At 48.7% G+C, this 12957-nt stretch overlaps 1 protein-coding gene across 2 annotated transcripts; it reads right to left on the minus strand.

Annotated features, from left to right (window-relative positions):
- Positions 1-5291: 5291 nt before the first annotated feature.
- Positions 5292-12549, minus strand: KLK14 (kallikrein related peptidase 14). Of its 2 annotated transcripts, XM_025368452.1 has the most exons (8): positions 12481-12549; positions 10950-11084; positions 10803-10864; positions 9779-9950; positions 7294-7547; positions 6807-6943; positions 5988-6151; positions 5292-5459 (listed from the first exon to the last, which is right to left on the minus strand). In XM_025368452.1, exons 2-7 carry the CDS (start codon positions 10973-10975, stop codon positions 5999-6001), a joined length of 804 nt encoding a protein of 267 aa, XP_025224237.1. In that variant the 5' UTR covers positions 10976-11084; positions 12481-12549; the 3' UTR covers positions 5292-5459; positions 5988-5998. The 2 variants fall into 2 exon arrangements, with proteins under 2 accessions (XP_025224237.1, XP_025224236.1); XM_025368451.1 differs by lacking the exon at positions 5292-5459 and having other exon boundaries at positions 5906-6151.
- Positions 12550-12957: the final 408 nt, after the last annotated feature.

The following is a 12957-nucleotide window of genomic DNA, read 5'->3' on the forward strand; positions in this document are numbered from 1 at the left end:
CTTGTTATATATAGTGCAGATTCTGATTCAGTTGGTCTGGGTGAGATCTAAGACTCCAGTTCTAATAAGCTCCAGGTGATTCAGAAGCTGCTATTTTCTGCACCACACTATGTGAAACAAGGGTGAAAACTAGAGTAGTGCTGTTCAATGGGACTTTCAGTGATGATGGAAATAATTCTATCTACAATATATCTATGCTGTCCAATATGGCAGCCACTAGCCACATATGGTTATTGAAATGTTGTGAGTATGACTAAAGAATGGAATTTTAAGGTGTATCTAATTTTAATTAATTTTAATCAAAAGTTAAATGGCCACACCACTTGTGGCTAATGGCTACCATATTGGACAACATATGTCTAGAAGACTCTGGGGCAGTTAGAAGCAATGAACTAGATGAGCAAACAATGATGCAGATAGATCGTTACAAGATTATTTGACAAAATCAGACGACCTATTTAATAATACAAACTGACTCCTCACCTACACTTGCCTTCCTTCACACACTATTTAATTGAATGTAAAATACTGTTGATTATATTTGCACTGTTATTTTGTAGACCACTCAGAAAGAAAAAGAAGTTGTCAATTAAATTATGACATGTAAGACATCATGCTGAATTAAGATGTAAGATGCCTCCTAATTTCAGAGATGTTAAAAATATGAAAAGAATGTGTCTTTAAATCAATAAAATATGGTGCTCAACCAACACAACTGGAACTTTGAGTTGCAAAAAAGATTAAAGTAATCTTTAAACTATTTTTACTTAGCTTTGTAGAAGGATGCAGGATGAGAATTATAGCGTGAGTTATATCATGTCACTGGGGGCCCAAATCTACTCAAGTACACAGCTTCTTTTGTCTCCTTTTTCCTATAGGGCTTGTATGACTGCTGTGTATTAAACCCACAGTGTGTGTTTATCATCTTGACACAGAAGATGCAACCTCCACAAACTCAGACAAGGACACTATAAGAAAAGAAAATGATAGGCCAATATTTCTGATGAATATAGATGCAAAAATCCTCAACAAAACACTAGCAAACTAAATTCAGTAGCATATTAAAAACATCATACACCATGATCAAGTGGGATTTATCCCTAGGATATAAAGATGGTTCAACATGCACAAATCACGAAGCGTGATATACCTCAACAGAATGAAGGATAAAAATTATATGATCATCTTAATAGGTACAGAAAAATCATTTGGCAAAATACCACATCATTTCATGATAAAGACAGTCAACAAATTAGGTATAGAGAGAATGTACCTCACACAGTAGAGGCCATATATGACAAATCCACAGCTAACATCATACCCAAGGGTGAAAACTTGAAAGCTTTTCCTCTAAGATCAGGAACAAGACAAGGATGCCCACTCTAGCCATTTGTATTCAACATTAGCACTAGAAGTCCTAGCCATAGTAATTAGGCATGAAAAAGAATAAAAGGCATCCAGATCAGAAAGAAAGAGTAAAATTACCTCTGTTTGCAGATGACATATCTTATATGCAGAAAACCCTGAAGAGTCCACCAAAAAACTCTTAGAACTCATAAATGAATTCAGTAAAGTTGCAAGATACAAAATTTGGTTGTGTTTCTACATCCTAACAATGAATTATTAGAAAAAAATTGAGAAAGCAACTCAATTTACAATGGCATCAGAAACAATAAAATGCTTAAAAATAAACTTAACCAAGGAAGTAAATAATCTGTACACTGAAAACTATAAAACATTGATGAAAAAAATTGAAGACAACATAAAGAAATGGAAAGATATCCCATATTTGTGAATTGGAAGAATTAATACTGTTAAAATGTCAATACTAACCAAAACTATCTACATTTTCATTGCAATCCCTATCAAAATTCCAATGGCATTTTTTTTCCACAGAAGTAGAAAAAATAATCATAAATATGGAACCATGAAAGACCCTGCAACCTTGAGCAAGAAGAACAAAGCCGGAGACATCATACTGTCTGATTTCAAAACATACTACAAAGCTACAGTGACCAAAACAGCATGGTACTGGCACAAAAACAGGCATATAATCAATGGAACAGAACAGAGAGCTCAGAAATAAATCCACACATTTACCGCCAACTGATCTTTAACCCAGAGGAAAAGGATATTCTTTTTAACAAAAGCTGTTGGAAAAACTGGATACCCACAAGGAGAAGAATAAAATTGGACTCCTATCTCATGCCATGTATAAAAATCAACTCAAAATGGGTTAAGGATTTAAACATAAGACCTGAAACTGTAAAATGATAAGAAGAAGACCTGGGGAAAAAACTTCTTGACATTTGTCTGGGCAATGATATTTTAGATATAAAATATCTAAATAATAAAATATATCAAAGCACAGACAACAAAACAAATGGGGTTGTATCAAATGAAAAAGCTTCTGTGCACCAAAGGAAACAACCAACAGATAATGATCAACAGAGTGAAAAGACAACCTACCGAATGGGAGGAAATATTTGCAAATGATGTATCTGATAAAGGGTCAATATCCAAGATATATAAGGAATGCAAAAACTTAACAGCAAGAAAACAAATAACCCAATTGGACAAATAACAAAAATGGACAAAGGGCCAGGCGCAGTGACTCATGCCTGAAATCCCAGCACTTTGGCAGGCTGAGGTGGGTGGATCACCTGAGGTAAGGAATTTGAGACCAGCCTGGCCAACATGATGATACCCTGTCTCTACTAAAAATACAAAAATTAGCTGGGCATGGTGGCAGATGCCTGTAATCCCAGCTGCTTGGGAGGCTGAGGCAGAAGAATCCCTTGAACCCAGGAGGTGGAGGTTGCGGTGAACTGAGATCACACCACTGTACTCCAGCCTGGACAAAAGGGAGAGACTGTCTCCGGAAAAAAAAAGAAAAGGGCAAAGGACCTGAATAGACATTTCTCCAAAGAAGACATACAAGGGATCAAGTATATCAAAAGGTGCTCACTATCACTAATCATCAGGGAAACACAAATTAAAATCACAGTAAGATATCGCCTCCCACATTTTGGAATGACTAGTATAGAAAAGGCAAACAATAACAACCTTGGCAAGGATGTGGGGGAAAAAAAGTGAATCCTTGTACCCTGTTGGTGGGAATGTAAGTTGATGCAAGGAAATGAAATTGGTATCTCAAAGTAATATCTGCACACCCATGTTCATGGTGGCATTATTCATAATGATCAGGATATGAAAACAACCTGTGTGTCTGTTGTTGGATGAATGGATGAAGGAAATGTAATATATTAATATCAGTATAATTTAATATTATTCTACCTTATAAAAGAAAGAAATCCTGTCATTTGTGACAACATGGATGGACCGGGAGGACACTGTGTTAAGTGAAATAGGTCAGACATAGAATGACAAATACTGCATGATCTCAGTTATATGTGAAATCATACATAATTATATTTTCACTTATATGTGAAATCACATATAATTTCTCAATTATATGTGAAATCTAAAAAACTCAAACTCTTAGAAGAAGAGAGTAGAATGGTGGTTACCAGAAGCTAGGGGAAGGGGTGGGAGGATGAGGAAAAAGGAGGCAGCCTCTACTTCCCAGCAATCTTTCGTGCATGTCCCAAACCTGCCACCTTCGGGTTCCCCAATACTGTGCTGTCCCCATAGAACATAAGGTGAGTACAACATTCTATTTTATCTGTACTCTGTAGTATCCAAGCACAGAACTTTGAGAAGACAGACACTAAGATCATTAGGTCATTCCCAGGCAGACCCATCCAAGGGTGCCTGGTAAAGGTTTAGCAATGACTGTCCGGCAAAGCCCTATCTCTAGTGTTTTTCAATTTCAGTGCAGTAAATACTTCTACTTTGGCTATTGTCAAGCTACTGGTACATAGAGAGTTGGGGAGCTGGAAAGAGATGCACAGAAGCTCATCATTACCGACGTAGTACAAGAGACATACCTCACTCCCAAGCATAGGTATTCATTGAAATAATTAGCAACAGTTGAGTTTTGAGTATTTACTGACAATTTTTTAAATCAATTATGTAATTATAAGCTTATGTAATTTAATTTTTAATAATGGCTGCATTTAGCAACCAGCTCTCGAAATTCCTGAAAATTTGCTGGTAGACTCCTGCGAGCATGTATGAGCTGGTCCTGGCACACATTGGGCCTGCCGCCCAGCCCACATTTATTGACCTCGTTACTCATAGGGACTCTGCTTTATTTTAAAATTATGTTTATGGCTTTTTGTCTGTCATCTCCTGCTAGAATATAAGCTCTGTGAGGGCAGGGATTCTGACTGGCTTGCTCACAGTGCTTCCTCCAGCACCCAGAACAATACCAGGTGCATAGTAGGTGCCCAATAAATAGACCAATGCCTGGCGCGTGGTAGGTACTCAATAGCTGTTGATGAGTGAAAGTAAGAAAGAGAATGAGATTCCTAACACAATGGTTTCATGTAAATTAGAAACAACACCGTGACACTGCGTTGTTTTCCAAGGATGCAGGGCATTCAACATCATCTGTGTCGGTGCCTGTGGGAAGGGAGGGGAGCACAGCCAGAGATGAAGAGTGGAAATAAATTAATAAAACGAGAGAAAGGCTTTGCCTGGACAGGAACTGAAGCCTGTGATTAACTCAACTCTCCTCACCTGAGATCTGATTAGGAAAAAGAGGACATCTTCATTTGCATAGAATTTTCCAGGAAACAAGGCAGTTAGTTCTCTGCCCTGGACTACAGGGGCTCCAGGGAGGAGGCTGGTAGAAGGCAGTCGTGCTCAAGGTCACTCTGCAGGGCTGAGGTGTTACCGTCTAGAAACCTGATACGGTGGGGTGGACGGGGGATTCCCGAGGAAAACCACGCAAAGAGGGAGGCAGCCACTTGTCAGTACACAGCTCCCGGCTGGGCATGGTGAGGCCACTGTGTACCTGTTTCTTGAAGTAATTAAATGAATGGATGAGGCTGGGCGCGACAGCTCACACCTGCAATCCCGGCACTTTGGGAAACTGAGGGAGGTGGATCGCTTGAGGCCAGGTGTTCGAGACCAACCTGAGCAACACAGGGAAACCTCGTCTCTACAAAAAATTTGAAAAGTATCCAGGCATGGTGACAGGCACCTGTGGTCCCAGCTACCCGGCAGGCTGAGGTAAGAGGATCACTGGAGCCCAGGAGGTCGAGGTTGCAGTGAGCCATGATTGTGTCACGGCACTCCAGCCGGAGACTGAGCAAGACCTTGTCTCAAAATATAAAAAATAAATAAATGGATGAATTAATACAACTTAGGATGATTCCATTTTTATTGTCATTATTTATTCGGTTTTTAGAGACACTAAGCGTGTTAAAAATTGTCTTCTTTGGAATGCAATGCCGGTTTAAGGTGTCTGTGCTCCTGCCCTCTGTGCCTCTGTGATGGTGACACAGCAAGGGTGGGGGCATGGTGGGGAGAAAACGCTTGAAGCAACTGATCTGGGAAAGGAGAGATCAGAGCCGGAGTAAAGATCAGGTTGCTGGGGACTGGGGCTCCTGGGTCTGAGGGAGGAGGAGCTGGGCCTGTCCTCCTGGGTCTGAGGGAGGAGGGGCTGCAGCCTGGACTTCTGGGTCTGAGAGAGGAGGGGCTGGGGCCTGGACTCCTGGGTCTGAGGGAGGAGGGGCTGGGGCCTGGACTCCTGGGTCTGAGGGAGGAGGGGCTGGGGGCCTGGACTCCTGGGTCTGAGAGAGGAGGGGCTGGGGCCTGGACTCCTGGGTCTGAGGGAGGAGGGGCTGGGGCCTGGACTCCTGGGTCTGAGGGAGGAGGGGCTGGGGGCCTGGACTCCTGGGTCTGAGGGAGGAGGAGCTGGGGACTGGGGCTCCTGGGCTGAGGGAGGAGGGGCTGGGCCTGGGCTCCTGGGTCTGAGGGAGGAGGGGCTGGGGTCAGGACTCCTGGGTCTGAGGGAGGAGGGGCTGGGGCCTGAGTGGAGAGAGGAGGGCCTGGGCAGCTGACGAAGTCCATCCCACCGTGAAGACCATCATTTGTGCCGCATCGTTTCCTCAATCCAGCTTCGGTACTTGCACAGGTTGGTGTAGACACCAGGGTAGCCAGGCAGGGCGCAGCGCTCCATTCCCCAAGACACCAGGCCCTGGAGCTGTCCTCTGCACACCAGGGGTCCCCCAGAGTCACCCTGAGGGGGAGGAACAGAGATAGAGACACCGATGGACAGGTGGCTAGAGCCACGGCACAGAGAACCCAAGAAGCAGAGATAGTCAGGGAGACAGGAAGAGACTCTGGGGTGGACAGTTAGGGACACAGTCCTGCCCCAGCTCTGAGGTCTCAGTCCTAGAGGTCAGGGCACTTCCTTCCCCCTCCACTGGGTCTGGCTCTGTCTCTGTGTGCCCCTGCCTGTCCCTTGAGTCTCACCGGGCCCCTCTCTGTTCGCTCCATCTGTAGAACACTTGTGTGTCTCTCTTCTATTTCCCCGTCTCTGCCTCTCTCAAGGATGCATTCAGATTTCTAGAAGCCTCAGCACAGCCTTTCCCAGACCCATATGAGCAGATGCCACTCTGCGATCTTTCCCCAACCTGCCTCATCCTACTCCACCAACTACCCTAAGAGGGTTATCCCCACCTGACAGATGAGGAAACTGAGGCATGAACGCTTTGAGTCCATTACCCAGGGGGCACAGGGCTAGGAAGCAGGGTGGCCTGGCTATCGGAATCTCTCCGTCCCTGCGGCTCACTCTCTTTTGAAGACCTCTGCAGACTTCCATGCTCCTGACATCGTCTGCCTAAATCCCAGTCCCAAATAATCCCTCCCCCAGCTCCCAGCCTGAGCCTTACCTGACAAGAGTCCTTCCCGCCCTGGGGAACTCCTGCACAGACCATGCCAGGCGTGATGGCTTTAGAATAGGCCTTCTGGCACACCTCATCCGGTGAGATGTTGATGTTCACACATTGCAGAGAGGCGGGGTACCTGGCTGGGGGAGCACTGCAGGATTATGACTGGGTCTACCCTCCCATAAGACCCAAGTGTCCAGGCCCCCAGCCCCTCCTCCCTCAGACCCAGGAGTCCAGGCCCAGCCCCTCCTTCCTCAGACCCAGGAGTCCAGGCCCAGCCCCTCCTCCCTCAGACCCAGGAGTCCAGCTCACCAGCCCCCTCCTCCCTCAGACCCAGGAGTCCAGGCCCAGCCCCTCCTTCCTCAGACCCAGGAGTCCAGGTCCAGCCCCTCCTCCCTCAGACCCAGGAGCCCAGGCCCCCAGCCCCTCCTCCCTCAGACCCAGGAGTCCAGGCCCAGCCCCCTGCTTTCCAAGACGCAGGAGTCCTCACCGATGGGGCTGGATATAGTTCCCCAGCCTGACACTCGGCAGGAGGTCCCGGGGCTGGCACAGGCCTGGGCGACCTCAATGGGCCTGACTGCCCTCCCGATCCGCGCGGGCTGCTGGAGCCGCAGCAGCATGAGGTCGTTTTTGTGGGTCCGGGAGTTGTAGTTGGGGTGCGTCACCTGGCGAACCACGCGCAGCACCTGCTGGGTGGCCTCCCACCTCCTCAGGTTGTGTTTACCCAGGGCAACCTGAAGGATCCTGGCCACGACCCCCAAGAGAAGTGCTGCTCAGTGTCTGAGCCGGAGACCCCTCCCCACCCTCTGGCCCGATTCCCTGGCCAGGTGATGAGTCTTCCCTGAGGTCTAGCCTGCTTCTCACTAACGGCAGGCCAAGCATTCTTGGCCTCCTGTGCCCTTCCCCATGACCAGGGCATTCTCTCGGCCCAGCCCCAGCTGCCTCTCCTTCTGCTCTTGGGCTGAGCTCCAGCTCCTGGCTTGGGAAGAAGGTGATGATTGGGAGAGCTTGGCTCCGTTCCAGGGTCTGTGCTGGGCTCTGTGCTTTGAGTTGTAAGTGAAACTGCATTATGACTCTAGGCTGTAAATCGGAACTGATATTCTGGAGTAGGCTCCATTCCGTTTCTAGTCTGGGCTCTGGGTTCTAGACATCTTAAACTGTTGACTCTATGCTGAGATCAGGATTCTAGATCGAACCTGGATTATGACTTGATTTTTTTTTTTTTTTTTTGTGATGGAGTCTCGCTCTGTCATCTAGCCTGGAGTACGGTGGCACGATCTCAGCTTACTGCGACCTCTAGCTCCTGGTTCAAGTGATTCTCCTGCCTCAGCCACCTCAGCCTCCCGAGTAGCTGGAACTACAGGTGCCCACCACCACACCCAGCTAATTTTTGTATTTTTTAGTAGAGACGGGGTTTCACCCATATTGGCCAGACTGGTCTTGAATTCCCAACCTCAACTGATCCACCCCCCTCGGCCTCCCAAGTAAAGGAATTACAGGCATGAGCCACCGTGCCCGGCTGTGACTTAATTTCTAGAGTCTGATGTTGGGTTTCTGTTTTAGGATAGGCTGAGGGTTTTATTTTGAGCAATGGATTAAGACCTGGGCTATGGGTTCTGGACACATTGATAGCTCCGATTTCTGGATGGTGCTCTGGGTTCCTTATTAAACTCTGGTTTATGAGCCGTTCTTAGACAACAGTATGAGCTCTGTGCGCCAGCTGGGGTCAGGGTTCTCAACATTGGTCTGAGCTCTTGATTCTACAGGTCTGTTTCGTATTGGATTATAGGGCTCTTGGTTCTGGACTCTGATCTGAGCCCTTGACCTCAGATTGGGCCCTGGGTTCTAGTTGGAGCTCCAGGTTATGGCCTGGATCCAAGATTCTAGAGTCTGATTTGCATTCTGGCCTTTATATTCTAGATTCTGGCCTGAGCTTTGATCTCTAGGTTCTAGACTGACCTTCTGTTTATGGCATAGACATGGCTTATAGGTATTTTGACTTCTTGGCTGTGGTCTGGGTTGTAAGTTCAGATCTAGAATTTAGGAGGGGTCTAGGTTTTATATGGGGCTTCCGATTAGGATCTCCATTCTGGGATTTATTTATTATGTATTTATTTATTTATTGAGATGGAGTTTTACTCTTGTTGCTAAGGATGGAGTGCAACGGTGCGATCTTGGCTCACTGCAACCTCCGCCTCCTGGGTTCAAGTGATTATCCTGCCTCAGCCTCCCGAGTAGCTGAGATCACAGGCATGCACCATCACACCTGGCTAGTTTTGCATTTTTAGTAGAGACAGGGCTTCTCCACGTTGGTCAGGCTGGTCTCGAACTCCCGACCTCAGGTGATCTGCCTGCCTCGGCCTCCCGAAGTGCTAGGATTACAGGCATGCACCACGCCAGGCACATTCTGGGCTTTAAACACTGGGTTGAAGTCTACATTCTAGGCTGCTCATAGCAGAGCTATAGACTGGACTCTGAACTAAACCTTGGATGTGGAACAGCCTCCAGGTTTTGCCTCTATTCTTAGAGTTGTATGTTCCAGCTGTGAGCAGGGTTCCAGTTCTGGCTTTATGGCTAGACTGTAGGTCCTGAACTGGGCTCTGAGTTCTACGTAGTGTCCTTAGTTTCTGAATGTAGAAGGGGTCCTGAATTCAGCCACCAATCTGGATTGGGCTAAGCTTGGTCTTGATGTAATGCGTGGCCTCTGGATGAATCACTGGATTAGATGTTTGGTTCTCAGCAGGCCCATGGGTTCCAAGCTGCCCATCTGCTTTCAGAACCTACGCTGAGTTCGAGATTTACGGAGGAGTCCACATCCCGAGCTGTGTTTTTGGTTCCAGGCTCTTCTCTAGACCTCAAACCAGGAGCCAGCCACTACATTGGGTTCTACACAGAGATCCAGGTTCTCAGCTCAGTTCTAGGGCTTTAGACTCTAGAATTCACTGGACACAGGGACAGGGGAGGGGGTCACTTACGGGCGGCCGCAGTGAGCAGCGGTGATGACCCACTGGTCTGAAAGCAGGGCACCTCCGCAGAGGAAGCGGCGCCCGGGACCCGCCAGCAGGGCCGCCTGCCACGGCTGGGAGCTCCGGGTGCATGTATAGCCACCAATTATCTTGTTCTCATCCTCTTGGCTCCGTGTCATGTCTAGGAGTGGACAGGATTGGGTGGGGAAAGTAGATGAGCAAACACTCTCCACTTCGCAAGTTTGTAGGACTCCAGAACTGACAAATCCCCTTCCTTTTGGTCTAACCCCTAAACCACCCACTTCTATCCCTCCCACCCAGGATGAGACATGTCCCATATTGACCCCGTTATTGCCCCAACACGGCGAGTTTTCTGACTCACCTCCCAAGTCACCTCCGTAGCATCTCTTATTTTGTGCCATGGCCACCTTATCCAGGACCTTGCTACATCTACGACCCTCAGCTCTACGCTCCCATAATTTCTGTGATCACTTCTCGAAATATGCCACATTTCCCCCCCGTGAGTCCTTCCCCAACACATTCCAGGACCTCCCTGTCTCTTCCCCAAAGTCCCCACTCAGTGGGACCCCAAGGATCCACCATCTCTTGCCCCACACTTGCCCCCAGCCACCTCGCACATCCCACACCACGATCCCGCCACCCCATCGTCCTTCTCCACCTTCCCTCTGACAACAAAACATCTTTCCCACAGTGTTTCTTTCCTAGCACAGTCAAGTAGAACCCTGTGATCTTTCTGTTATGACCCACTCAGGACCTAATAGTTCTCTACGATTCCTTATTTATTTTGCACCAGATCTTATAAACACCTCTCTCCCCAGTCCCGCAATTTCCTAGCACCTCCACAACTAGGAATTTAGGCCTCCAGCACGCTCCCCCGTCATGATCCCCAGACCACTCCCGGCTCTTTCTTACGAGGTCACCATGAGCATCCAGGGGCCCCAAGGACCCATTCCCCATCTCTTCTCAGAGTCTCCAGGGGAGCCCCTTGTCTCATACCCAACCCTTCTCTTACCTATAGCCAGGACTTGAAGTGCTGTCAGCAGGAGGAACATTTTAGGGGCTGAGGGCCAGGTTCTGTCAAATGCAGAGAGAGAGTGAGAGAGAAGGAACCTTCAACAGAACCAGGGGCTGAGAGGCAGAGACAGCGAGGGCCACTTACCCAGAGCCCAAGACCCTCAGCAACATGAAGACAGAGCAGAGAGGTAGGGACCAGAGACCAGGAGGGCGGGGCCTGCAGGCTCTGCGGGCGACAGGCGGGAGGTTGAGGAGCAGGGCGCAGGTCCCTCCTTGATGTCTTGGTGAAGGAAGGAGGGGAGGTGTCTCTCTTCCTAGTCACACTGGCAAAGCCTTTTATCCCTGGTCAGGACAGCTGGCCCTGCCCCCACCTCCCGCTGCCCTGCTTCTGATTTTTTTTTTTTTTTTTTTTTTTATTGCCTAGTTCCCATTCCAGAACTCCCTGATCCCATCCCCTCCCTCCCCTCTCTGGCCAAAAAAGCAGCCACAATTGTTCATGAGAACCCGCCCCCGGAAGATGCTATAATCTAGAAGGAATCCTGGGAGGGGACCCCAGGGCAGGGTGGGCACGGGAGGGTTCTCAGTTGCTGGAGGTGGTGGATCTGGTGGTGGAGTCAGGAAACCAGGGTGGGGAGCCTCAGAGGAAAGGGCAAGAAAGGGCTGAGAGAGGGAGGAAGAGAGGCACTGAGAGAGGGAGTCACGGTAGGGGAGAGGGAGAGAGAGAGAGACAGAAAGAGATGGAGAGACAGAGAGAGACACAGAGAGAGACAGAGAGACAGAGAGAGACACAGAGAGAGAGACAGAGAGACAGAGAGAGAGCCAGACAGAGAGACACACACAAAGAGAGACAGAGAGAGACAGGGAGAGATGGAGAGAGAGACAGAGACAGAGAGACACAGAGACAGACAGAGAGAGACAAAGACAGAGAGACAGAGAGAGACAGAGAGATAGAGAGACAGAAAGAGAGATGGAAAGACAGAGACAGACAGAGAGACACATGGACACACACACACAGAGAGAGACAGAGTGAGAGAGAGGGAGAGGGAGGGGGAGAGAGAGAGAGGCTGGGAAAATGAATGAGAAGATATGACAGTAGAGAGGGGTCCAGGAATACGAGCACAGAGGGAGATGTGCTCATGAGAGAAGGAACTGAGGAGAGAGATGGAGAAAGAGGTGGAAGCTGGATGTGACAGGGAACAGGAAAGGCAGATGGTGGGAAAAAAAGACAGAGGAAGAGGGAGACACAGAGATGCAGAGAGAGAGGGGTGTGGAGACGTGGAGAGAGAAAAGCAAAAGACGGAGGCAAGAAGGTGGAGACAGAATGCAAACAGACACACAGAAAGAGAAAACAGTGGAGAGAGAGGAGAGAGGCCGAGACGCCCCCACCATGAGGCACTCACCACAAACACGCAGAACAACAGCGATGATGATGAAGGCAGTGCGGGTGATGATGAAGGAGAACGGGACATGGTGGGAGAAAGAGGACAGGACAGGCAGGCTGATGGCAGAGGGGAGACAGGAAGGATGGGCACCTACAGGGGATGGGGACAATAACAGAGGAGACAGAGGCAGAGATGAGAGATGGCAGCGCCAGGGAGAGATGGAGAAGCGGGGTGGGATGGAAGACAGGCAGGAGGTGGGCGGGAGATACCTGGACCTGGAGCAGAGCTGCCCACCTTGCTTTCTCACTTTCGACTCCTGAGAGATGGGGGAGCAGAGGCCCCAGCAGGGAGCAGGAAGGTTGGCGCCAGAATTGGCATTCCCCAACTTGGGATCTGCAGAGGGGTGGGGAAGAGCTAGGTACAGAGACAAAGTGAGAGCTGGAGATGCAAAGAGAGAGTGACAGAGACCCAGAGAGGGGGACAGAGACCCAGAGGGAGAGGGACAGAGACCTAGAAGGAGAAAGGGACAGAGATTCAGACGCAGAAGGACAGAGTCTTAAGAGACGGGGTCGGAAATTCAAAATGGTAGAGGGTAGAGAACAGGAGAGAGAGAGAGTGAATGAGGTGGGGAAGGAATCTGGCCAGCCTGCAGAGGGGTTCTGGAGTTGGGGGGGGTTCCATCCTCATTTGGGGGAGGGCCTACCCTCCTCAGCCCCTCCCCCAGCCCCTTAAATTCCCCAATGCTTGTGTCTGTCTGTGGGCCTGGGCAGC

Source organism: Theropithecus gelada, chromosome 19 (genome assembly GCF_003255815.1).
Source record: "Theropithecus gelada isolate Dixy chromosome 19, Tgel_1.0, whole genome shotgun sequence".
NCBI classification, from domain to species: domain Eukaryota; kingdom Metazoa; phylum Chordata; class Mammalia; order Primates; family Cercopithecidae; genus Theropithecus; species Theropithecus gelada.